At 37.1% G+C, this 27,134-nt stretch overlaps 2 protein-coding genes across 5 annotated transcripts in view; one reads left to right on the plus strand and one right to left on the minus strand.

Moving 5' to 3' along the window:
• The first annotated feature begins 1,789 nt into the window (after positions 1–1,789).
• BTG3 (BTG anti-proliferation factor 3) lies at positions 1,790–20,391 on the plus strand. Of its 3 annotated transcripts, none has more exons than XM_032878003.1 (5): positions 1,790–1,911; positions 5,301–5,479; positions 9,130–9,267; positions 14,140–14,347; positions 19,711–20,391. In XM_032878003.1, exons 2-5 carry the CDS (start codon positions 5,307–5,309, stop codon positions 19,948–19,950), a joined length of 759 nt encoding a protein of 252 aa, XP_032733894.1. In that variant the 5' UTR covers positions 1,790–1,911; positions 5,301–5,306; the 3' UTR covers positions 19,951–20,391. The 3 variants fall into 3 exon arrangements, with proteins under 3 accessions (XP_032733894.1, XP_032733893.1, XP_032733895.1); XM_032878002.1 differs by having other exon boundaries at positions 1,795–1,914; XM_032878004.1 differs by lacking the exon at positions 1,790–1,911 and adding an exon at positions 2,025–2,108.
• A 169-nt stretch (positions 20,392–20,560) lies between these two features.
• Positions 20,561–27,134, minus strand: part of CXADR (CXADR Ig-like cell adhesion molecule) — a 59,698-nt gene continuing 53,124 nt past the window's right edge. For both annotated transcript variants that reach the window (XM_032878000.1, XM_032877999.1), the window contains exon 8: positions 20,561–20,894. In XM_032878000.1, the coding sequence (XP_032733891.1) occupies positions 20,880–20,894 (15 nt within the window). In that variant the 3' untranslated portion in view covers positions 20,561–20,879. The remainder of the gene's footprint in view (positions 20,895–27,134) is intronic.

Genomic DNA, 27,134 nt, shown 5'->3' on the forward strand with positions numbered 1-27,134 from the left:
AGGGAAAGATCTGAAGTACACATCCAGGGCTGGAGAAGAGTTAAGGCATGTTTTGAAAGACAAATGCATTCAAGCAGCTATCTTATATGAGAACAGTAGAAGAGAGCAAAAAGAGATGTTTAAGATAATTGTTATTTATCTGCTTCACGGTGTGTGGGCTATGAAAATTTTTTAAGAGTTATTTCAAAATTAGGTTTCAGGTATTTACCTGTGTATTTGAATATGGCCCTGCTCTAAGACTGGACCAAGTGGATCACAGATTTATAAATATCACGCAAAATATTAATCTCAAGCTATAGAAATTTCTGGACAAATTCTTAGTAATGTTTGTGGCTACCTAGCTATTTTATGAAATTGTGGAGATAAAAAGCCTTTATCAGTAAAATAATCTCAATCAGATTGTTAGACGTTTAGAACGATGAAAATACCCTCATATCTCCTAGAACAGTCCAGGGTGTAAATAACAATATTCTCTTTAAATCAACCAATAAGTAGCCATAGGTGACAATATAATTTTTTTTAACAAATAAAACTTATTGTATTGCTTTTGGAATTGCCTGTTTATTAATGCTTTAAAAAATCACTTTGAATTGTAAATAAGTTATAATCACCAATATCAGTAATAAAAATAATACCGTAATTAAAAAAAAATTAAAATATGCAGAGAACAGGGTTGAAAACATGCTCCTAGGCCTAGAGGGCAGTGAAGAATCTGGTCAATCTACAGCTTGAACTTGAGAAATTTACATGTTTTAGCTGGAAAGAGTGAAAATCGGCTATCTTTTCACAAATAATTTTTAAAAGAAATGTCTTGTATTTTCCTGGTCTGAGGTATTAAAGTGCTTTCGCAAAACCTTAACATGGTGCCAATTTAAAAGGTTGGAAAGATGCTCCTCTTTTTCAGAATGTTAGAAATGTACCTTTCCACATCTGTATTTGCTCAAAGATTAAGCTTTGTATGGCGGAAGCTCTGGAGTAGAAACATCTCAGTAACGGAAAGCTTGGACTCTCAAAGTTTCACTCATTCGGCCAACATCCCTGGAGCCCCTCCTTTGTGCAAGACACTGTACTCAGTGCCAGGCTGGAACACCGGTTAACAGGAAGCAGCCCGTGTTCTGAGGGAACTTCTGGCCTGGCCAGGGTACAGCCCAACTAGGAGTTCTAAAAAACAACCTGAAATACCACAGAGCAGCTACACAGTGGACGTGCCTCAAATTACCACACGAGGATCAGTCCGTAAATGCAAAGTCTCCCTTCCACCTGATACGGGTCGCCACCCCATCTCTCAAGAGCCAGAGCAGAGCTAGGCCTAGAACTCGTGACCAGAGGTTGTCAGGGGACAGGTTGGCAAGGAGAGACCAGAGGGTAAGAGGAGGCCCAAGCACGGCCCCCGATGGCGATGCACCAGGTAGTGCGGGAGGCTGGCGGATGTCAGGTCGGCCTCCCACGTGGATCTCGACGGAGGAGCATAGGCCGAGGTTGCGTGGGCCTAGCCGTCGGACTGGAAGGGTCTACGCGCGCTGTTCAGCCCGGGTCTCAGGGGCGGGCTCTCGGCGAGGCCCCGCCCCTTCGGCTCCTCCCCTCCCACCCCCCAAGGCGCGCTAGCCTGTCCCGCGCGGCGCCAACCCTTTCCCGGGTCATCGCCCCTCCTCTCTTCCGGGCCGCGAGCCCCCCGCGCGTCTCCTCAGGGCTGTGCTCGCTCGCCCGCACGCGCGCGCGCGCGCGCGCTCCCCCGCCTGCCCGCCCTCTCAGCGCGCGCTCCGTCGCCCGACGACGCGGGAGCCACACGCTCCGAACTAGGCTCGCTGCCCTCGCTGTCGCCGAGCGCCGGCCCGCTGAGGCGGCGCCCTCGGTTCCCGGCCCGGAGACGGTCGGGACCGCCAGATCTGCGGCCCCAGGGCGGCGGCGGCGGCGGTGAGGAGACCGGGCCGGGGGGAGGCGGACATGGTGGAACTGAGGGCACCGGGAGGAGGGTGGTCCCGGCGCCCCTGAGGCCACGTCGAAAGCTCGCGGCAGGCGGCGCGCCGGGGAAGGGGGAGGAGTGTGGGATCCAACCGGGTTGCATCGGCCCCGGCCCGGCGAGAAGGAAGGATTATGGACCGAGAGAGGTGACCTGAGAGGGTTTCCGCGGGACTTCGGTGGGTTGGGGACGGAGGAGACGCCGCCTCAAGGCTCCTGCCACGTTTACACCGCGCGTTACCCTCCGCTCGCGGTGGGCGACAGCCTTGCGCCTACCCACCCGCCTTCCGCGTCGGTGTGTTTTCTGGAGCCGGGGATCCGGCTTGCTGTCCGGGGGGTGGGGGGTGTCACGCCCGAGGGGACCCCCGTCTTGGAACCCGGGACCACCCGGAGACTGGAATCGGCCCGGTGGCAGCGGACCGGCGGGCGAACGGGAAGGCGCACCCTGCGAGGGAGGCTGTTTGGGGGGAGGAGGGAAATGGGGCTCCACGGCCCTTCCCCCTTAACTCGGGGAAAACCGCGATTGCAGAAGTTGGACGCGCTTGCAGGCCGTTCTTTCCAGAGTGGGTGGAGACGTTTGATGCCTACTCACCTAGCACTCTCAGAACCCAAGCGTGAGTGCTTAGCAGCAGGTTTTGATGGCTTACAAAGTCCAAGTCTCGGCCCCGTGGGAAATCCCGTCTCCTCAGCGTCCGGAGAGCCCGCTTTGTAACGCCACTGAGGCTGGTCCGGGGCTCCTCAGCCTCACGGCCAGGATCCCCGCTTCCTCAACCTTGGGAACGTCTATCAGAAATATTTGTGTCTAGAAACGGTTGCGATTAGCCCATCGTCACAACACAGGGAAAAGTACAAAGTTATAAACTCCTGGAAGGTTGGGCTTGGTTTTCCTTTGGGTTTTACGCACGCCGCTGTGAGCAGAGGAGCCTGTGGAACAAAGTAGAACTTGAGGAGCCGCCGCCGCGGTGACTACGTCCCGGGATGACGTCACCGTGCGATATTTAAAATGGGAGCTTTTCGCTCCGAGTGTGGGTGGAGGAATTGTGGCTACTTACTCGAGACGCCTGAGGTCTTATTGGCCCAGCTCGCTTCTAGTTTCTCCCTCTCATACTTCATAACTCCCTCTTTTAGCTTTCCACACTCTCAGAAGTCTAACTGGTGGGAGTGGGTTAATTTTTCTGCTATTCCAGGCATCATTCCTTCAAACCGAAAAAAAAAGTAATTCCATATGACTCATCTTGTGTTACAAGCAATAGAAACCACTAAGTGGTTCTTTCCTTCCTTTCTTTTATTTTTTGATACGAAACAGAACAAAACAAAAAGGAAAACAAAACCCTAAACTCAGATATGTAGAGCACCATAGACAAATTAAATGAATGAGAATGATGCAGTTAAGGATTCAGTACTCTTTAGTGTGGTTCCTTGTTTTCTTTGGGGAGATGGAAGCTAATGTTGTTCCATCAGCAAGCAACTTTCATCCCATACCGTGTATTAAATTGCATTGGGCTTTCTTTTCCATTATAACAGGGTAGGATATAAATATGGCTTTATAAAGTGGAAATGGCTCAACATTTCTCTTAGGAGGATGCCTCATAGCAGTTGTGGAAGACTGGGGTTGTATGTACCTCTGCAACTCTTATATGCAACCCAGTTCCTCTTGTCTGGTAGCTGGCCAGAGAAAGTGGATTTGGCATTCTAGGGTTCCAGGAGGAAGGTTTGGGTGTCTTCCCATCGGAGATCAGAATGGGTATGGCTGCCAGCACACCTCTCAGATGACTGTAGAATTTATTTCACAGTGAGATCCCATGTTTGAATTTGCACAAGGAGTTAAGGAATCATTAGAAGAGACTTTAAGAGGTTTGAGAAAACAAATGTGTGAGAAAACAACTATCAGCTAGATTAGTCTGTTTTTATACTAAACATAGCAGAAGCTGTATGTCTTTGATAATTGGCTCTGGAAAGGATGATATTGCTTAGTAAATGTAGCATCTGAATAATTCCCAAGTTACTTAAAGCAGCCAAATGAATGAGCTCATCACATAAAGACAGAATATACATCGAAACAATCCCAGGATAAGGTTTTTGCCTTTATGGATTAATCAATGGTAAGTCAGATCTGCCATTTAAAGAGTCTTGAGGCAGTTCCACAATGCAGCTATATCTCTGATTATTTCTTTTGGTTTGATTTTTCTGTGGATGACCCTGAATTTCTACTCTTAAATGTTTTGATAGAGGCACTGTCTTGGGGCATATCTTCTAGGTAAATATATCTCTGTTCTTGAAAGAATGTTTATAGAAGAAACTCAGTGCTGCATTTTTTTTTCTTTATGTGTAACAGCTTTATTATTCAAATAGGATTCACATAGCATACAATTTACACATTTAAAATCTACAGTTCATTAGTTTTAGTATATTCACAAAGTTGCGTAGCCATCACCACAGTTAATTTTAGGGTATTTTCCTCACCCTAAAAGGAAGCCCTGTGTTCATTGATGTCTCTCCTTTCCCCCCATAATTCCTTCCCCTAGGCCACTAACCTACTTCCGGTTTTTGCCTGTTCTGGAAAACTCATATAAATGGAATCATACAATATTTGGTCTTTTGTAACTGGTTTCTTTCCCTTAACATGGCGCATTTAAGATTCACCTCTGTTGTCGCACGTATCAGTACATCATTCCTCTTTGTTGCTGAAGAATATTCCATTGCATGTATATACAACATTTATCTGTTCATCAGTTGACAAATGTCAGTGTCCATCAGTTGTAGATTGAATTTCTTCTACTTTTTGGCTGTTATGAATAATGCTGTGGACACTTGTGTACATGTTTTTGTGTACAAAAATGTTTTCATTTCTTTTGGGTATGTGGCTATGAGTGTGGAATTGATTGGTCTTTTAGTAACTCAAACTTTTTTTTAGGAATTACCACTGTTTTCTATAGTAGCTATACAATATTGTGTTTTAAAATTCAAATTATTTCACAAAATTTTAAACTTAAATTATTGTAGCTAAACATTGACATATTTAGAAAAAGTATATAATGGTATCATTGTAGTGCTTCTCTTTGAGTGATAGCTCTGATTTTATTTTAGCCAACCAGGAGCATTTTGGTGTGCCCTCTTTACTGAACTTCTTCACAAAGCTAAGTGATAAGGTTCTTAGACAGTATTATAATAAGGTCTTTATGGCCTAAATTAGTGATTATTTGTTCCTTTTTCCAGATATGAGCCAATGAAACACAAGATAAAATTGAAAGAAGGGAGCTATGAAGGAGGGATATTTTGCAGAGCTTTATCTTCCAGTTTTTGTGTTTTGGTTTTTTAAGAAAAACTGTTTTTCTTTGCAGGGAAAGATGAAGAACGAAATTGCTGCTGTTGTCTTCTTTTTCACAAGGCTAGTTCGAAAACATGACAAGTTGAAAAAAGAGGCAGTTGAGAGGTTTGCTGAGAAATTGACTCTTATACTTCAAGAAAAATATAAAAATCACTGGTATCCAGAAAAACCATCAAAAGGACAGGCCTACAGGTAAAGAATTAGATTGGACAGTTGGATTGGACTAAGAGGCTGATAGCTCCTGAAAATGAGTACAAGGCCAAAGGACTAAAGGGTGTCCAGTCCATTTCTTTCACAGTTTCACTACAACATACAGAATTCTGGGGTGTCTTTGGTATTTTCTTTCCTTACGCATTTTAAAATAGAAACATTTGTTGATGGAGCCCCACTACCTAGACTTGGGATCACAATATTGTCAGCCCGTGGGAGTTAGTCTTGTGGTTGTAGTTTGGCTTCTGACTGAATGCATTTCTTTATGTATCACAGGTACTTGAGGGTTTTCACAATTCTAGAGGACCCCTAAAACTTACCCATGAATGGGCATGGCAAGAGTTGAAAGAAATGAGTCTCTGTTTTTATGAATAGATTACATGTTATATGTTTTTGGAAAAAGTAAATTTTATGGCAAACAAGAACTAAGAATATTAGAAACCTAATGCATTGTTGACACAGAAATAATTTCATTTATACTATACATAATTCTTTATGGTAGAAGCCACCGTAACTCTTTTCTTGATGAAGGTAACTTATTACAACCTACAAGTGGTAAATATTAGCTCTGCGATTTGAGCTCAGGTCTAACTAACTGACCCTGAATTCTTATGGGCTTCTGCACACCACAGTTTGACCACTGCCCTGTCTCTGAGAGGGTAAGTAACTCTCACTAGCAGCTGTCTTTTTGTACTATGGTTTATAAGTTACATTTATAGCTTAGAGTAAAGAAGAACAGGCTCCTGCAAAACATGTTCTGGCACGCTCATTCCCTAGTATTTATGTGATCACTGTGTTGAGAGCCTGGGTTCTGCTGAATAACTCAGCTGTCAAACCTTGCCCCATTTGTGGAGGTGGCCACCAAAAAAAATGAATGTAAAACAGTTGTGACTAAAGAAATTCTTTTATTTATGCATATTGTTGCCCCCAAGTTTTCTTCTCAATCAGCATTTCTGTGCTTTGATGTAAAAAGGACTTCCTTTCAGTCACTTAGCTCTTACAAGTGCAAGATTATTCAGGGAGTCTACAAAGGAAGTGAAAATATGTGCTTAGTTCTCATATGCTAAAAGCCACAGGTGAGCATGTTTTCTATTGAAAACAAAAGTTAAAGTTATTGATGTATTTTTCTCTTCATTTTTATCCAAGGATGTTTCCTAGTAGATTGGAAAATGTGATGAATTAAAGTAGAAATGTGGATGTTCCATATAAAGGAGACTCGTTATTTTTTTATCTTTTCAGTTGATTCTCTTAATTTTTTTCCTGCACATTTTTATTTTTGATAGAGTGAACAGCTTTGGTGAGTTAGAGCTATTGAGGCTTTTTACACTGATGTAATTGACATTGGACAAAGGCTTCTGGAAGTGCCAAACCAACTTTTTACTATTACTGAGAAAAGAAGACACTGTCAAGTAAATGCTTAAAGGTCAGACAGTGTACAGTTTCGTTTCCATTAATTCTAAAAACTTGAGGAAAAAAATTAGCTAAACAGGATTAAATTGGCATATGATCAGAAATATCATTATTGAGTCATTTTGAAGCTGTCTTTGAAGTAGAAAACTATTAGACTTAATGGTGGGTTGTTACTGTTATAAAAGTGAATAGAATATAGGATTAGCCAGAGTGAGACTCTTGAATCCATGGAGTAAGTTGGAAGTGTTCTTTTTCTTCTAAAGTGTTTATAAGTTAAAATTGTTTCTTCACAATATCTACAAATAAGGGCAATTTGGCAATATTATCAAGATGTGTAAAAATATTCCTACTCTTTGAACAGTAAGTTTCTAAAAATCTATTCTAGAAGTATACTCAGAAATGCAGATAAATATCTATGAATATGGATGTTTCTTACACTTTATAATTGCAAAAAATTGGAAAGAACTGTCAACATTAAGTAAATGATAGACTATTTTTATGCAGCTTTTAAAATCCTGTTTTTGAAGATTGCTTAATGGATAAGTAGTCACAGAATATAGAGTTAAAAAAACAGCACAAAAATGTATAAGATATGCAAATGAAGCAGAGTCTCTAAGCATCTTTATTTACATACATATTTTTTAAGCTTTGAGACTACATCACCCTTATTTTAGATAACAAAAACATGTACTTCTAAAAATCTATCTCCTTACCTTTAACTGCTTTTGATCCTGGGGCATATGGGACTTTTGAATCAACTTACACAACACTAGAATTTGTAAACATAGACCATCTCAAAGTATGGGACAAATGGCATCTTACATGCTGTAAAATAATTTTTTTACTCTGAATTGCTTACTTGTTAGTGGTCATGATAAGATTAGCACAGACAAAATAGGATAAATTATTTAATGAAATAGACTTTGGAGTCCAGTGGTCCAGATAGTCACCAATTTATAGTTGTGAAGTTAGGCAACTCTGCTTCCTTACTTTCTTACAATGGGGAAGTGATATGTAAATTATAGGATAATTGTTAAAATAAAAAGTTAATACATGTAAAGCACTTAAGAAACTGTCCATTGTGTGGTAAACCTTCAGAAAGAGTTATTATTACTATTTAGAAATATGTATTAGCTGTTACTTACTGAGAACTTTTTCACTGTTCTAAATGAGAATTGAAATCAATAATAAAATTTAAAAAAAATTTTAAACAGCATGTTCTATTGATGTCATTGTATTTAATGTTATAATTACTATTTGTCAATAAACTTGTGTTGTCCATATTTGAGAGCTTTGCATCTGAGGAGAGGGTGAAACCACTTAATCTAAATTCACCCAATAAATAAGAAGTAAGATTAGTACTAAAACCTGGGTACTTTTGATTGATTTCGTAATTGTAGAAGCAGTAAATACTTCTATTGTAGCCACCATTTTTGTACATAGGCAAAATGCTTACTTTAACATATACTTTTGCATTCATTCTGGGATTAGGTAGATTCCATTAGGTAGATTTGGTATTTCTTAGGTTTAAAAAATGGAACAGAGGTTCTATTGGTTTAGGTATTTTATTTTTTCCCAATTATTTTAATGACTTTTTTTTTTTTAATTAAAAAAAAACCCTTTGGTAACAAATAAGCCAGTAACACTTTGGATTTATTTTAATCATAACTATGTGATATGAATGGTTCTGTATCTTGGACTGATTCTATATTTATAGAACAATTATAAGTGAGGATAAGGACACCTTTCTTAACACTATCTGGGATTTATAAGTAAGGAAGTGGCCAAAACATCACAAGAATTTCAAAATATTTCAAACATTGTTTAAAGTCTTTTGTTAGTTAGATTTTGTTATAGTAACTTGGCCTATTAATACTTCTACCTTTAGAGCTCTGGGTAATTTCATGCAGCTTTAATGCTCATTGGTATGTTAATATACATGTGAGATTGAGTAGTTTCTGGCTAAAATGATGCAAAGCCAGTTCTTATGATTTCCCTGGGCTCGGATGAATGCCCTCTCTTTCACCAGGCTGAGTAGTCTTACTGATGACGCTGCCTCTTTGCCTTCAGTTCACGTTTATTATCTATTTAGGATAGATATGCCCCTGGGTTCTCCGTCAGTGTTTATTTGTTTTAACTTCACATTGGCAATACTAATAATATAACATGGTTTATGATTAAGATTCAGTTAAAGCTGTTAAAATCACTCTACTTCGTTGCAGATGCATTCGTGTCAATAAGTTTCAGAGAGTTGATCCTGATGTCCTGAAAGCCTGTGAGAACAGCTGCATCTTGTACAGTGATCTAGGCTTACCAAAGGAACTCACTCTGTGGGTGGATCCATGTGAGGTGTGCTGTCGGTGAGTTCTTGAGTGTGCCAGCTGAACTGATTACCATGCTGGAACTGATTTTATGAAATTCTCTCAGTTACTGCCTGCTTGTGTGTCTTTGTGGCCAGAAGCTGTTGTTCGGGCTTTTGTAGTTGTGAATTTTGTAATCTGAAGGTGAAAGACTGGTTACATTCCTTTTTTACAGCTAAAGAAACTTAAAAACTTAATTGGGTAGGGTTTTTCTAGGGCTCTGCCAAGAAGCTTTTTATAGACCAAGAAGCAGAATTTAGATACCCAGACTTCTGTAGGTCAATTATTGTCTCTCGGTGGTGCACTTGTCTTTCTCCTCTTCAAGTTGGGAAAGAAGTTAAGCCTAAATAGTAATGGATAATAACAACTTTTGCTTGGTTTTTGTTTGTTTCTATTCTTGCCTCCCTCCCCCTTTTTGACTTTTAAGTGACCAAGTATTTTCATGGTCTTGTTTTTATAATGGAGATTATTTCTCATCTCCTAATGAGCAGAATTGTAAAAGGGGAGTGTTAGGTATGATATCTAATTGAATTCCATTCATTCTAAAAACATTCATTGTGATATAGGCATTCTTAGTTGTGGGGTTTTAAAAAATAAAAGGACATTTTGCTGTTAGATGTCCAAAGTATAATAAAGGAGAAGAAAGAATAAGCAGATTACAGCAGGGTGATCTTTGCTGTGATAGAAATATGTACAAAATGCAGTGGTTGGTGACACAAAGGAGAAAGTTACTGCTTCTGCTGGGAATTAGAAAAGACTACCAAGTGGGGTGATGCTAGAGCTGGATGGGGAAGGATGCAGTTGATTAGATGACAAGGTGGGAAAGACCTTGCAGGAAGAATAGGATGAAAAATAGATGAATGGAATCCCCTGCAAGTGATTTCCTACAGCTGTTCCTGTAGGGTATTTCTTTTTGGTTTTTAAGTACATTTCACCTGTTGAATACAGTAGAGATGCTTTTGATGCAATCCTAGTATATTTCAAAGGTGGTCATAGCCTTTGACCTGATCTCCAACAATAAAAGTAGAGGTGATGATATGTCATGACAAAAACACATAGTAATTCTTCCATTGAATTATTCTGGATCACCTTGGAGCTTCTTGGTATAAGCTGTTTGTGTAAGATTCTTGCTTTGGGAAACTGAGGTGCTAGATTAGTCAGCACTTCTTTCTCAGTTAGAAAAAAGAAGAGCAAGACATCTCAATTTTGGTCCAAGAACGTCAAATGTTTTTAGATTCTGGGACTAATTTAGGACTAAGGTCATACTTCACAGACTTTGGCCACTGAACACCTACTGAAGACCTCAGTATATAAGCAATAGCTATCACAAAGTTACTATATTGAATTGCTTACTTTTTTATTAGGCCTGCACTTAGATCCTGACTCACTGTTATTTAACACACAGTTCTTTAAGTTAGTTATGTAGTTTTTCAGCCATTAAAAAATTATAAGTAGTGCTTGAAAGGGGCTTTTTCATGTAGTTATAAAGCTACTGAAAGAATATGTAGTGGGGCGGTTGGGTGGCTCAGTCAGTTAAGTGCCTGCTTTCAGCTCGGGTCATGATCCCAGAGTCCTGGGATCAAGCCCCAAATTGGGCTTTCTGCTCAGTGGAGAGCCTGCTTCTTTCTCTCCTTCTGCCCGCCTCTCTGTCTACTTGTGTTCTCTCTCTATGTCTCTGTCAAATAAATAAATAAAATCTTTAAAAAATATATATATATATCATATAGTCTTATGTGGAGGCAGGAGCAAAAAAGCTAAAGAGTTGGCAAAATGTGTTATCATCCAGTCAAATAATGAGTATATAATATGACGATCTTAAATCATTATGAATTGTTTCTATGTTCAAAGATGCTTAAAAAGTTGGGTAATTGTATAAACATTTTGGACATATTTATTTGAAATGGCTTAAACTAAATCTTGGCACTTGAAGATAGAAACTTTAGTTAAATAGACATTCTACTTAGGTGGATGCTTCATTACTTTAATGATTCCAGATAATGAAAAATTATTGTGTTTTCATCATATTGATATATGAAAATCTTTGCAGTCAGTACCTCTTAATAATTTTACATAAAATTAAAATTTTGGCGAAAATTGGCTGTGATGTGACAATTTTCACAGCTCAGAGAAATCACCTTCAGATTGTGGGGAACTCATTCTGTGATAATAGAACTCCAAAGAAAGAAAGGCATCCTAGCTATTGAGTAGAGGTAATTGTTTTTAAGTTAACAGAGGAGATTGCAGTATTGATTAGTGCTTTGGGACCAAAACTGTAAAGATAAATATTCTGAAAATTAAAATAAAGCTGATATAGCAGTTACATAATTGAACAAATATCTGAGAGTCATTAATAATAACTTACTGGTACACTAGAGACTAAGCTTATAAAAAAATTGAAATGCACTCAAGGGAACATTCTTCATAGTATCATTGAGTTATTCCATCAGGATAAAATATTTGAAGTGTACAAAGAGTGTTATGTAGTTAGAAAGGTTATCATTTAGTGAACTATGTGAGGAGATACGGAATAGATAATAAATACATTCTTCCCATAAAGAGAATGCCTGAGATAGGGTCTCAGCTTTCTTATCTGTCCAACATATTGTATACCTTTTTTTTGGAATTTCTAGAATTCTTTTCCTGATATAGAGCATTAGATACTATTGATTTTGTTTCAAATTAACTAAATTGGACTTAATGTTTTAGCAGTGTGTAGTTGAAAAATGCAGTTTAAATGTTGTCCATTACTAATTCTAAGACATTAACTGCACACGCTAATGTTACAGTAATACAGTAAACCACTTCATTTACCATGAAAAGAATATTCATACCAAAATATTAGAAAGGGAAAGATGCAGAACCTAATTAAACTTGCATGTCAAAGAAATCTGAGTTAATAAAGCTTGACCTTCAATCATTAGATGTCTGTCCTTGATGTAGGTTTCTGTTCTACAAAGGTAGGGATTTTTCTCAAATTGCCTACCTTTCTGTTTTACTTGAATTTTGACTCTATTAATGGGCAAAATTGAAGGTAGGCCTAAATCCATTGTTAATATTGCTGACTTTATTAACATGTGATTAACCTTTGTATTGAAATTTGTTGAGTCTTTAAACGGAGGACAGGATGAAGTGGTATGTTTCCATTGCTAAAACTCTGTGCTAAGTAAATTCGAAATTATAGTACAGGAGTTCTGTGTTGCGAAGAACTTGCCTAATTGCTCAGTCATCTTATACTAGGAAGAATTGCTAGCTGAAGACAAACCAATATCCAGCCAGTTCCAGCTTTCTTGCCTAGCAGATAGGAAACTGTGGCCTAGAGACATTAAATGACTTGCCCCTTGTCACAGAGCTAGTTAGTGGGAGAGCCAGAACCAGAAAGATGTTCAGTGTTCTTTCTACCGTCTGTAGCAATTCCTTTTATGAGGTAAACTGAAAAAGAATAGAAAAGGGAGTTATGTCCCATATTTAGGTAGCATTTATGGCCCCATTCAGCCTGTGTGAGAATGGAAGACAGCACAACTATATAAAGAAGTAGAACTCACCTGTGAGGCTACATGATTTCCATAAAACTTTCAAAGGCTTTATTACAGTTTGGCCTTTTACTTTATTATACATACCCTGATTCAGAAATAATTTAAGACAAGACTTACTTCAAAATGAAATTAATTGACATAGTTATTATTAACTCTGCTTTTCTATTAAGGTTGTTTTGGGGGGTTTTTTAAGCTTAAAATCATGTTCTCTAACTTCAATTACATATTGTGTAAGAACTAGTTAACAGTTCATTTCTTGGGGCACCTGGGTGGCTCAGTCGTTAAGCCTCTGCCTTCAGCTTGGTTCATGATCCCAGAGTCCTGGGATTGAGCCCCACATCGGGCTTTCTGCTCAGCAGGAAGCCTCCTTCTCCCTCTCCTACTCCCTTGCTTGTGTGTGATCTATGCGTCATGAGGTCAAGCCTGCACTGGGCTGTACGCTGAGCATGGAGCCTACTTAAGATTCTCTCTCTCCTTCTCCCCTGCCTCCCCTACCCCCCTTCCCCATTTGCCCATGTGCTCTTTTGCACACGTGCTCGCATGCTCTCTCTTTCTCTCTCAGAGGAAAAAAAAAGTACTACTGGTTTTACTATTCATTATGCTATCTTCCCTCATTGCATAATTTATTTTCCTTTTTCTTTTAGTAGCCAACAGCCAAAGTTACATATTCTAACAATTATTTTTCTAGCTCAAGTCTCTAAAAGTATTTTGGCAGGATTAAAAAGCTCATTTTACTTTTTAAAGACAAAAATCAAGATGAGAAGTAAGCAGTTTTCCTAGCATGAGATAAGCAATATAATTCAAGTAAACCCCCTTTGTTTTCAACACTTGTTTTTCAGTTGCCTCAGTTCTCATTTTTGTCAGTGTGGATACAGGCAAACCACGTCCCTTTTTTATTTAATCATGGAGGTCAAAGGAAATGACTCGTTGATTTATGACTTGAATTACTAGCATCTACATTACAGTGGTTAGTTAAAAACACATGAGAAATTTTTACTGTACAACCAGTTTAATGATACATAAAAAATGTAAGCTGAATTTCTCTTTGGTGTTTTAAACAATTATTTTTGTTAAAATAGGAAAGTAGGAAAGAAAATTGGGAAAGAGAATGGAATCATTTTTATTTGTACTTAAATAAGGCAGGGGTAGAAAGTCGTGGTCTGCCTATTGGCATGGATTTGAGTTAAGATACTATATATGTCGGGTTATGTTCTGGGAGGGTTCCTTCTTTGCTTTGGACCAATGGCATGTCCAAGCCTGTTTGTTTTTATGGACAATTTCTTGCTTTTGTTGATGGTACTTAAAGGTTTATGAGTTTGTTTGTTTTTGTAATCCTTAGGTATGGAGAGAAAAACAATGCATTCATTGTTGCCAGCTTTGAAAATGAGGATGAGAACAAGGATGAAATCTCCAAGAAAGTTACCAGGGCCCTTGATAAGGTTACCTCTGATTATCATTCAGGATCCTCTTCTTCAGATGAAGAAACAAGTAAGGAAGTAGAAGTGAAACCCAGTTCCATGACTGCGACCCCAAGCCCTGTGTACCAGGTAACCATGGAATGACTTTCTATTAAAGGTTGTGAGCAGGGCTTGCCAGGTCATTCTAGGTAGTCCTGCTCATGTTGCCCAGGATTTCTAATTTGAGATTTTGAATGCCAATTCTCTTCCATATAAAAGGAAGCTGTTCTTTAGAGATGTAAATGGGCATCCTGAGTCACTTTATCAAGGGTCTGCTTTTACTACTCAGTTAAGTAGGATAAATACATTTTATTTATTTATAATAAATATATTTTTAAAAGTATGGGAAAGACTAGAAAAAGTCATGATGATGAAACATTCCCGATATTTTTAAATCTTTATTGTATTGAAAAGTAGGTATTGAGGGGTTCCTGGGTGGCTCAGTGGGTTTAAGCCTCTGCCTTTGGCTCAGGTCTTGGTTTTAGGGTACTGGGATCAAGTCCCACGTCGGGCTCCTTGCTTAGCAGAGAGGCCTGCCTCTCTGCCTACTTGTGGTCTCTGTCAAATTAATAAAATCTTTAAAAAAAAAAAAAAAGATTCACATTAAAAAAAAAAAGTAGCTATTCAGTTTTTGTAGTCTTCGACACTATTAATTCATACCATTGGGGTTAACTTTCTTTTCTCCACGATTAAAAAGAAACTTCACTGAATTATATATGAGTTCATTTTTCACTCAAGTTAAAACATTATCTCCTTTACTTCAACAGTTGGTGAGTTAGATAGCAACCATGCTTACAAATTTGTCCACTTATTTATTATCTATACCCCACATACCAAAGAATATTTAATATACTTTAAAAATTCTTAATACAATACTCCTCTTTGGCAGAGAAGATAAGTCAAAAAAATGAAAGAAATCTTTTTTTTCTTTTTAAGATTTTATGTATTTATTTGACAGAGATCACAAGTAGGCAGACAGGCAGGAAAAAACGGGGCGGGGGGGGGGGGAGCAGGCTCCCTGCTGAGCAGAGAGCCCGATGATGCGGGGCTCAATCCCAGGACTCTGGAATCATGACCTGAGCCGAAAGCAGAGGCTTTAACCCACTGAGCCACCCAGGCACCCCTGAAAGAAATCTTTTGGTTGAGCCTTATTCCGTGCATGTACTTTTTTCTAATTTTGAGTATATTTTAAAAATATATCTCTTTTTATTAATTTGGCCTTATTTAGACATACTGAAACATAACAGGTCAAGGTAGGGTTGGATTTGGGCTATAATAAGAATTTAAACCTTGGGGCGCCTGGGTGGCTCAGTTAAGCGTCTGCCTTCAACTCAGGTCATGATCCCTGGGATCGGCCCGCACTGGGCTTCCTGCTCGGTGGGAAGCCTTCTTCTCCTTCTTCTACTCCCCCTGCTTCTGTTTCCTCTCTCGCTGTGTCTCTCTCTGTCAAAAATATAAATAAAAACTTAAACAATAATAATAATAATTTAAACCTTAATGAGTAAAAAATGAGAGTTTTGAGTATGAGAAACTAAATCTTTATATTCACCATACATTTATATAATGAACATGTTTTCAGTATAACTTAACTTTTCATTTCTCTTTTTTTTTCATTTGTTATATTATCTTTTTAGGCTTATGAGGAAGATTAGTCTGAGGATTATCATTTTTAGGAATATATGTGTATATATATGTATATTGTAAGATAGCAAACACTTGCTGTAAACAACTTCAAACAGTGTAAAAGAGCATAATAGTAACCAAATCCTCCCTCACCACTCCCCAACCACCAGTCCTGTCCTGTACATTTCCATGGATGTACTCATTACCAGTTATTTTTGTATTCTTCCTAAGAGATTCTCTATATAGATAAGTAAACTTTGTATTTGTATTTCAGGGATCATTTTTAAGACTTTTGTCATAAATTTTGGGCTTTTTTTCTCTCTGCATGATGTGTTATAAACTCTAAATTACTGTTGTTAAATTGCCTGTAATTCGTTCACATGTTGCAATTTTATCTCAGAATTTTATTGTTACTCAACAAAGCAAGAAGGTAAGTCTCAAACTGAATTGATTGCTGCTGATATTTTACAAGTAAATTGACCTTTAATTTTTAGATTTTCCTTTTAAATTGTATTTATTTCCCCCCATGTTGAGAAACTATTAGGACAAAATTATAACAAAGGCATGGAAATTGAAATGTCTTTTGTGTGCTTTTAAAATATTTTTCCTTGACATCATATTCACTAACAAAACATTTTATGACAGAAAAGCATGGCTGTTAAAAGCCATCGTGTAGAAAGCTAGTGCAAGTGGCCCACTTTAATGTTTTCTTCCTATCCATGTTTCATCTTGAACCTAGCATTACTAAAAGGTTTAAAAAGGGGCTTATCAAAGTAAGGATACAAAGTTCCTAGCTTGTGATCTTTGTTCTCTTAGGAGTCTGTTTTTTTAAAGGTATCCCCAGAGATGACTAATTAAGAAGTGAAGTTTGTCATTTTTCCCAAATTGATCTATAGATTCAACTACATATCAATCAAAATCCCAACAGGGTTTTTCTAGAAAATGACAGATTGATTCTAAAATTTATAAAAAGGAGAATCAAGTTAGAGGCCTTATACTTATATAAAGCTATTATGTCTATCAAGACAGTGTGGTAAAGATTTACGATTTTATTTATTTATTTGACAGAGAGACACAGCGAGAGAGGGCAAGCAGGGGGAGTGGGAACAGGAGAAGCAGGCTTCCTGCTGAGCAAGGAGCCCAATGCAGGGCTTGATCCCAGATCTCTGGAGAGCAGAGTCTTAACAAATGAGCCACCCAGGCACCCCCAGTGTAGTAAAGATTTAAAGACACAAATATATTAATGGAACAAAATAGCGCAGAAACAGACCTACATATGTAGTTTTTTTTGTTTTGTTTTTTTTTTTTTTAAAGGAAAGTCTCAAAGCAGTTCAATAGGGAAAGTCTTCAAGAATTGGTACTAAAACAATTGGATACTCTATACAGGAAAAGAAACAAACCTAACTGCTACTTGACAGCATACACAAAAAATTTAATTTGAGATGGGTCGTAGACCTAAACATAAAAGCTAACTCTGACACTTTCAGAAAATATTGAGAGATAGCTTTATTACTTGAGATAAACTAAGATTTCTTCCAGGGGATACAAAAAACACAAGAAAAGAACTTGATAAATTTGACTTCATCAAAATTTAAAATCTTTGCTCATCAAAACAAACCATTAAGAAAATGAATGGGCAAAACATAGACTGGAACAAAATATTCTCAATACATACATCCAAGAACTTGTTTCTGGAATATGCTTTATAAATCATTCCTATAAATCAATAATAGAAGACAAACAACCCAATTAAAAATAACTGGGCAGAAGATATGAATAAACACTGTACAAAAGAAGTTATATAAATGTCCAGTAAACACATGAAAAGGTGCTTAGCCTTTTTTTGTCATCTGGGAAATGCAAATTAAAACCATAGTGAAACACTACTTCTTCCAGAATGGCTAAAATTAAAGTCTGACACCACCGACTGTTGGCAAGGATGTGAAGTAGCTGGATTCATAAACTGTTGGTGGGAATGTAAAATGGTACAGCCACTTTGGAAAACTCTGGCACTTATTACATATACACCTACCCTATAACCCAACAATTACACCCTTAAGTATTTCACAAGAGAAATGAAAATAAGTATTTCCAAAGTCATGTATTAGAATGTTTATAGCAGCTTTTTTCATAATAATAAAATGGAAAACAACCAAAATGTCCATTAACAGGTAAATGGGAGAAAAATTATGAGGTTTTCACACAGTAGAATACTAGCAGTAAGACAGGATGAACTAATAATAGACACACTATGGAAAGACCTCAAAAACGTTTGATTGGGCAAAGAATTTTGCCATACGCAAATGAACACATGGTAAATGATTCTATTTATGTGACATTAACGAACAGGGAAAGCTCAGTCTGGTGATAGAAATCAGAACAGTGGCTGATTGTGGGGTATGAGGATTAACTGGGAAGGGTATTTTAGGCTCCAGAATTTTGTCTTCTGATAGGTTTGTTGTTGTTGTTTTTTAATAAAGATTTTATTTTTAAGTAATCTGTACACCCAAAGTGGGGCTTGAACTCACAACCCCGAGATTAAAAGTCGCATACTCCTTTCACTGAGCCAGGCAGGCATGCCTTCTTTCTGACAGTTTTAAAACCTTTTCAGCATCCTAGTATAAAAAGAAATGAAAACCGTTTCACTTTGCTACCTGTTTGTAGTATAGGTTGGAACTCTAAATTTTTCCTTATTTTTTCATTATTTTATATAATCAAGGATTAACTATACTAAGGTTATTCATTAAAATGTTGTTTTATTTGTTGTGCATTGTTTTTTAGTAGTAAAACACTGAAAACAGCCTAAATGTTCCATCAGTAGGACACTAGTTAATTTAGTTACGGCATAGTCCTTGCATTACATCTGGCTGTAGAATAACAGAAAAGGGCCTTATGTATTGATACGAATATCTCCAAGATATATTTATCAAGGGCAAAAAGGGGTAAACAAAATTGTATGTGCATGTTTTTTAAAATGTGTGCATAGATGTACACCCAAGTATACGCATGAAATATTTCTAAGGGTATACACACAAAAAAATAATAATTAGTGTCAGTTGCCCCTGAGAGGGTAATCGGGTAGCTGGTAATCAGATAAAGGGGATTTTTACTGTATATACTTTTATATACCTTTTGTATTTTCTATGTTACGAATACAGTTTTCTATAAAATACAAATTTTAAAATACCTGTACTAAAAAGCAGATTAGAAATCAGAGAGTTCAGAAACTCATAGTTACATGGTATAGCATTCTGAGCAAGGTGCTGATAACTTTTTGAATAATGTGAACTTATGTCCTATGAGACTTAGGGGATAATCTAAGACTGTTGTTCCCAAACACAAACTGGCTACATCAGAATCACCATCTACACTGTGGTCAGAATACTTGACCTCTGTTTTTAAAATTTTTGTTATTCTTACTGTTCAGTAGACCAGGGCTAGGGCATGAATATTCTGTGTTTTAAAAGCCTTTTAGGTGTCTCCTTATTAACCAGCCAGCTGTGGAAACTACTGGTCTAAAACATGTGTCCTAAAAAAAAGCATGATGTGTCCTTTCAAGCTTCCATTCATTTCTGTTTTGATCTTTTCTGGTTGTTTTGAGTTTATTCATTTTCATTCATTCAGAAAACTAATTGGTCACTTACTACATATGAAGTTTTTAATATACTTAGATCTAACCATAGGAATGTCACTTAGATCTACTCTTAAGGGTATGGCTGAGTGATTTTGTTTTTCTTTAATGGTAATCTGGAAATTCACCTTGTTTTTACATATAATCTGACTAATTTTTCCTTTGAATTAATAACTTAACTGTTTTCTCTTTCATGCAGATTTCAGAATTGGTGTTCCCACCTCTTCCATTATGGCACCCTTTACCCAGAAAAAAGCCAGGAATGTACCGAGGAAATGGTCATCAGAATCACTATCCTCCTCCTATTCCATTTGGTTATCCAAATCAGGGAAGAAAGAATAAACCGTATCGCCCAATTCCAGTAACATGGGTACCTCCTCCTGGAATGCATTGTGACCGGAATCACTGGATTAATCCTCACATGTTAGCACCTCACTAGCTGCTTTTGATTCTGTTGGTGTCAGTGTTGAGAGAAGGTAGAATAAGGCTGACCACATTAAAAGTTAAAAGTTCATACTCATAGTAGTAAAGTTAGATGGGCCAAACCGTCAAACTTATTTTTATAGAAAAGTTATTGATAATAATCTTTCTTAAAAAATATATATGCACTTTAGATATATTGATATAGTTTGAGAAACTTTATTAAAGTTAGTCAAGTGCCTGAGTTTTTAATATTGGACTTGAGTATTTATATATTGTGCATCAACTCTGTTGGATACGAGAACACTGTAGCAGCAGACGATCTGTTCTAGCACCTTTGAGCATTTACTTTATGGAGAGTATGTAAGTTATTTATACACAGGAAATCTATTTTATGTCATTGTTTAGAAGAATTGCGTGAAATCATGTAGTTGCAAATAAAAAGTAGTTTGAGGCATGACAATGTGTGCTTCTTTTCTGTGCATAAAAAAAGGGAGAAATAGCAAAGGGAATCATTTCACTTTGATGTGTTTGAATACTAAGCAAAGAAAAAAAAATTCAAACTTTTCTTTAAAAAAATCAACTTTTTATTAACCATAACTTTCCCCAAGTCAGCCGTATCAAAAATGTGCATATAAAAATCTACAGTTTATTAGTAGTACTAATTGAAAATGTAAATACACTAAAATATTTTTCAGCCATCAAAGTTGCTATAGATAGGATTTTCCTAAGAATTTAGCCTGTATCAATTTTGATATGGCATCTGACTTATATTCCTAATGCCACTGCATAAAGCAGAAATGTTCTTACATTTCTATTCTTGTGCTTTTTTTCCAACATATGAGAAAGTCTTTAATAGATGTCTGAAATAAAGCCAAATAGTACAGTACTTCATTCAGATTCTTCAGTAGTCCTTCATATTTATACCACCGTAATGCCATCAGTCTTTTAAGCATACTTGAACTACAAAAAGAGAGAAAGAGATATAAGAATTTGGATTTTTTCCCCCCAAATTAAATTTTTTAAAAAAGAAGATAAATACTTTTTTTCCTGTTACCCATATCTTTATTCTAGTCATAAGTTGTTTGACTTGTCAGAAAAATCACAGCTCCCTAATAAGTCATTAGAAGGCCTTGGCTATTCCAAATATTCCTGTTGTCATTTTTTCTGATAAATTCTATTTAAGTATAGAGTACCAGAGAAGTGCACAAATCATAAGGATGCATATAGCCCAAAGGTTTGAGAATATGTGGAATTTAAATTCTGCAACCTCAGTAGGAAACTTTTTAAACCTTATAGACTTTTTTCTAGTTTTAATATTATCTTTGATAAACTACATGTATCTTTTAATATATTTCCAACCATGATAATCCTTTTTCTTGAAATATATAATGAATGCCTATTCAAACAAGCATATTTTTTCTAGGGGTAACTGGCATCACAGGAAGATTAATTTTATTTAAGTTTGAAAATGTTTTTAACATGTTGAGAGTTTTGTGTGATGACAGATTGTGTGCAGTTGTAAAGGTGGCAGGTTTCAAGTATTTTTATCATGGAGTCAGCATTTGTTCTTTTAGTTTGCTCATGTTGTAGTTAGAAGCTTGTTGGAAAAATTAGAAGCATAATAGCCATACTGTCAAGAAGGGAAGTATTTTTGGCACACATCTAGTAACCAGATTTTTCTTTCCACATTTGATTACTATAAAACCTAAATCTCTTATTCAGTAGTGCTGACAGCTAAATGGCTGAGTGCCTTGGGAAAAAGACTAATTTCGCATTTGACTGTGTATTAGACATAATACCTGTAGATTTTGCCCTTTGATTGACTATCCAGCCCTCCCACCTTGTTAGCGGTGGGAGGTTAGAAAAGTTATTTAAAGCAAAAGAAAACTCATCGATATAGCTTTTCCAATCCATTCCTAATGAAAAAAGCCATCTTTCTATCAGAACTAAATTAAGTCTAGTAAGCATGGGGTACAATTTTGCCAAAGTTTTTTTTAAGGCTTTATTTATTCATTTGACAGAGGGAGACACAGCGAGAGAGGGAACACAAGCAAGGGGAGTGGAAGAAGGAGAAGCGGATTCCTGCCGAGCAGGGAGCCCGATGTGGGGCTCCATCTCAGGACCCTGGGATCATGACCTGAGCCAAAGGCAGATGGTTAATGACTGAGCCACCCAGGTGCCCATTTGTCAAACTCTTAATGGTATTTAGGACTCTAGGACATCTCCAAGTCTGTCTCCCTTAAACAATGTAGGGCTGCTCTAATGAAGACAGTTTTTTTTTTTAAAGATTTTATTTTATTATTTGTTTGACAGAGAGAAATCACAAGTAGGCAGAGAGGCAGGCAGAGAGAGAGGAAGGGAAGCAGGCTCCCCGCTGAGCAGAGAGCCAGATGCGGGACTCGATCCCAGGACCCTGAGATCACGACCCAAGCCGAAGGCAGAGGCCTTAACCCACTGAGCCACCCAGGCGCCCTAATGAAGACAATATTGCTGCATAATTTCAGGTTCCTTTTCAGGCTGTTTCAAACAGAACTGATTTGTGACTGAATGATAATTTGTTTTAATTCTCCATCTTATATTTGTAGTATAACTGCAAAGCTCAGAATTCAGAGGTTCAACTTGGACATGAAAATTTTAATAGTTAAAAAATACAAATTCTTTTGGTAAGTTCTATCATATCAATACTAAAGTGCTTATTTCCAGTTTTTCAGTGTAATATTTATCTTAATATATTTAACTTTTAAGCAAACTTAATGATTTCAATCCAAGATTAATAAAGTATTTATGCTGATTTCTACTCAACTATTACTGTGAAAGTGATTTCTTATTTGATGATTGGAAAGAAGCAAAACTTAAACACTATCATGTGTTTACATTTCCTTTGCCAGAGCAGCCATTCTCTCCATTTTACAGGTAACGTTAAATAAGTTATAAAAATGTTCACATCTATGTGCCAATAACTTATTTAATCCTCATAACCCCATGAGGTAGGTACCATTATTACCCCAATTTAGGTAAGGACTCTCAGAGGAGTTTAAAAATGCCCAAGACAACAGAAAGCTAAGAAATGAAATCTTGACTCAAACCAACCTGGGTTTTGTAAAGCCCCTGGTTGATGGTACGTTGGTTCAGTTCATTACTTACAATACTGTGAGAAGTTTTAGTATCAAGCCAAGATTTGAAAAAGAGTAACATGCAAAGATTAGATTAAGCAAGTGAGGATAGAAGACATTAAAATATCTGCTGATTAACAATAAAGCCTTGACGAAGTTCTTACAAACTATGCAGATGTTTCTGAAAAGGGACTAATAACATTTTATTTGCTTGAACTATAAATCAAATTGCAATAGGAAATACAGTGCACTTGACAGGACTGAGATGACAAAGTAAACTGTACCAATGACAGATCCAGGGGAAAGATCATTCATAGAGAAGTAGTGGTATTATTGAGGCCCAATTTTATCACAGGCTTTAACTTCTTTTAGTTTTTAGTGAGTATTTAGTGAGTTAACGTGGAATTCAGTGTTCCCATCATACTCTTGGGAGTCTGTATTCCAGTTGTGAAAGGCAGTAATACTGAGGTCTGAAGGGAAACACAATATCCCTACATTACTGATGGAGCATCGGCTTATTATACTGGGACGTTGTCATGCAAGCACTAATTCAAGAAAAGGCTTAGGTGATTCCTGTTACAAATGTACACACTTTATTCACCACAGAAAAGTATAGTCTGTCTCCCAATTTTATAGCATTAGGCATCTTCCAGATTCCTTTGTTCTTTCACATAATTTAAAGGATAACATAAGGAATGACATGAAAACCCCATCTAATCCTTGTCAGAAGCAAATTCACCATGAGTACTTGTAAGCAAATACACCACTGCAATCAGGGTGGTTTGATGTTTTTCCTTAAAGCACATGATCAGCATAGATAGAAGTTCTAAACTTCATTGTTTTTACCCTCAAAGGAGTGACTTGTTACAGAAATGACTCCCATAAGTTACTAATTGGAGCCTTGCTTAAATTTCACAGGTCTTGAAAATGCCAAGGATTATGATGTAGACATCCATAACTTGGCTTTTAAGTGCCACCATTTTTGAAGGGCAGTTAAAAATGTAAATGTGTGTATCTTTTGACCAAGAAACTGTACTTCTAGGAATCGGTCTTCAGAAATACTCAAAGGGGCCATTACTTACGTAAAAGTATTTATTGCAAAATTGTGAGTGGCCAAAACAACGAAAGTCCAAGCAGCCAACAAGTAAACAGTTAAGTAAAATCTGAACATCTATTCAAGAAAATACTGTGGAAAATACCATGTAGCTATTTAAAAAATTGTAATGACAGAGAATAAAATGTTGAAAATGGGAAATAACTGCAAATTGGAGAAGAAAAATAGTTCTATGATGGTGCCAAAAACTATCTAGAAAGAAATACCAAATTGACAGTAGCTAGTGATCTCAGAGGCAGGGCAAAGGGTTAGATACAGAGAACTTTATTTTTCTAGGCTGTACATATCAGTCTTTAGACTTTCATACTGAGGGCGCCTGGCTGGCTCAGTGGGTTAAAGCCTCTGCCTTCGGCTCAGGTAATGATCCCAGGGTCCTGGGATGGGTCCGGCATTGGGCTCTCTGCTCAGCAGGGAGCCTGCTTCCCACCCCCTCTCTCTGCCTGCCTCTCTGCCTACTTGTGATCTGTCAGTCAAATAAAATAAATAAAATCTTTTAAAAAAGGCTTTTATACTGAGCATTATTACTTTGAAACTAGAGAGACAGAGAGACAAAACATATTTTATGAATACTTAATTTAAGACAAGTTTGGTGGATTTATTTTTAGCAAGTACAAATATATCATTGATAACCAAACTGCATGTATGTTTCATGGGCAGTCTATTACATTTCTGAATTAAAGGATTGCAGTGTGGTTAAAAATTTTGTCGATCATACTGTGTCTATTTTGGAAATATTCCAAAATAATAAATGCTTGTAATAGAGTGGTAGTTCTTTATACTTTTCCTCCACTGTTCCCAGTTATATGTAACTAATACTAATTTCATAAGAAAAATTTAAAATACTGCTTTGTTGGAGAAAACCTCAATTATTAAGAATAAATACCTGGAAATTAACAACAGAAAGGAGTGAGTCAAACGGAGAAGAATTTATAAAAATTTACAAAAAGAAAACTGAAAAGAATATGCTGTATTTCTAAATTGACTCAACATTATGGAAACTCCACTTTTCAAGTTAATATGTAAAGTCAATATAAATCAATTAAAAGTCTGATAAAATTGTAATCAAACATGAAACCCTGATTTTAAGTTTACATGGAAGAATAATTCTCAAAAATAGTCAAAAGTATAACATAAGACTGAACAATGAACAGTGAAACAATTAGAAGAGCACAACCAGGAACAAAATTTAATATATGGTGAATGTGACTTTTCAAATTGAAAATAATTCACTAATACAAAATTAATAGTGAATTATTTGGCTATGCATTTAAAAAAAATTTTTTAAGTCAAAACTTTCTATTTTTTTTTTTTTAAGATTTTATTTATTTGAGAGAGAGGATAGAGAACATGAGCAGAGCAGAGAGCGAAGGACAAGCAGACTCATGGTGGAGCACGGAGCCAGACACAGGGCTAGATCCCAGGATCGTGGGATCAGGACCTGAGCTGAAGGCGGAGGCTTAACTAATTGAGCCACACAGGCACCTCAAAGTTTTTTTTTTTAAATAATCTCTACCCCCATGGGGCTCAAACTCACAACCCAGGATCAAGAGTCCCATGTTTCTCTGACTGAGCCAGCCAGACACCCCGTATGCATTTTTGAAAAACTAAATTCCTACCCTAAGCTATAAAAATACATTCCAGATGGGTTAAAGATAAAATGTTAATTATGAAACTATAAAAGTAGTAATATAAATATAAAGTAATATAAATATAAATATTTACTAATTTTAGCTTATGAGACTTCCTAATTTTAACAGGAATGTTGGTGGTTTGGAATTAAAAAGTAAGCTGCATATAAAAGGCATCATAAAACTAAAAGTAACTCCAAAGAGAAAATTTCCATAGCATGTTTATTTTTCTTTATATTTTTAAAGATTTTATTTATTTATTTGACAGAGAGAGAGATCACAAGTAGGCAGAGGCAGGCGGAGGGGGGCGGGAAGCAGGCTCGCTGCTGAGCAGAGAGCCCGATGTGGGGCTCGATCCCAGGAGCTTGGGATCATGACCAGAGCTGAAGGCAGAGGCTTAACCCACTGAGCCACCCAGGCGCCCCCTACAGCACGTTTAAAAGAAAATGAATTACTATTCTGAGAATATGAAAAGCTCCTACATATAATTAATTAACTAATTAGTTTTAAAGATTTTATTTATTTGAGAGGGAGAGAATGAGAGAGCATGAGAAGGGGAAGGTCAGAAGGAGAAGCAGACTCCCTGTGAGCAGGGAGGCCGCTACGGGACTCAATCCCAGGGCTCCAGGATCATGACCTGAGCCGAAGTCACCCAACCAACTGAGCCACTCAGGTGCCCCTACATATAATTATCTAGCAGAGCTAAGTAAATATAAAGAAATGCAAATGGCTAAAAACAGAAAATGTGCTAATGGCACACTAATGACAAGGGAAACAAGTTGAATCCATGAAATACCATTTTTCGGCTAACACGTTGACAAACACAGTAAAGACTGTGATTTGCATTCTTTGTAGAAGACAATTTGATACTGTCAATGTTTTTTAATGCATATATTCTCTTAACCCTATAATTCAAACTCTACATACATAGAAGATAACCTATGGAAATACTTTTGCAAATGTATAAAAATGTACAATTGATGCAGCAAGCAGCATTTGCCGTAATAAAAGATGATAGTTCATTCATACTACATAAGAACATGAGACCAGTAAGAGAACGATTTGTGTCTACTCGTGGGTAGATGTTCACCATATTATCTGACAGGTACTACCAGTCCATTCTAAGATAAACCTACGTATGTTTTACTATTCTCATCTTACACATGAGAAACTGTCTTGAGAGTATTCAAGTATGTTGCCCCAGGTGACCTAAATTATCAGGGCTTCAAATCCTGGTAGTATAACTCCAGGACACATGTTGGGAAAATAGACTAAGTTGTTAAGAATAGTATGTGAGCATTATTTGTCATTTAGAAAGCAACTGAATAGACATTTTGGTGTTATT

The sequence above is a fragment of the Lontra canadensis genome, unplaced genomic scaffold (genome assembly GCF_010015895.1).
Source record: "Lontra canadensis isolate GAN:19392208 unplaced genomic scaffold, GSC_riverotter_1.0 scaffold62, whole genome shotgun sequence".
In the NCBI taxonomy this organism is placed as follows: domain Eukaryota; kingdom Metazoa; phylum Chordata; class Mammalia; order Carnivora; family Mustelidae; genus Lontra; species Lontra canadensis.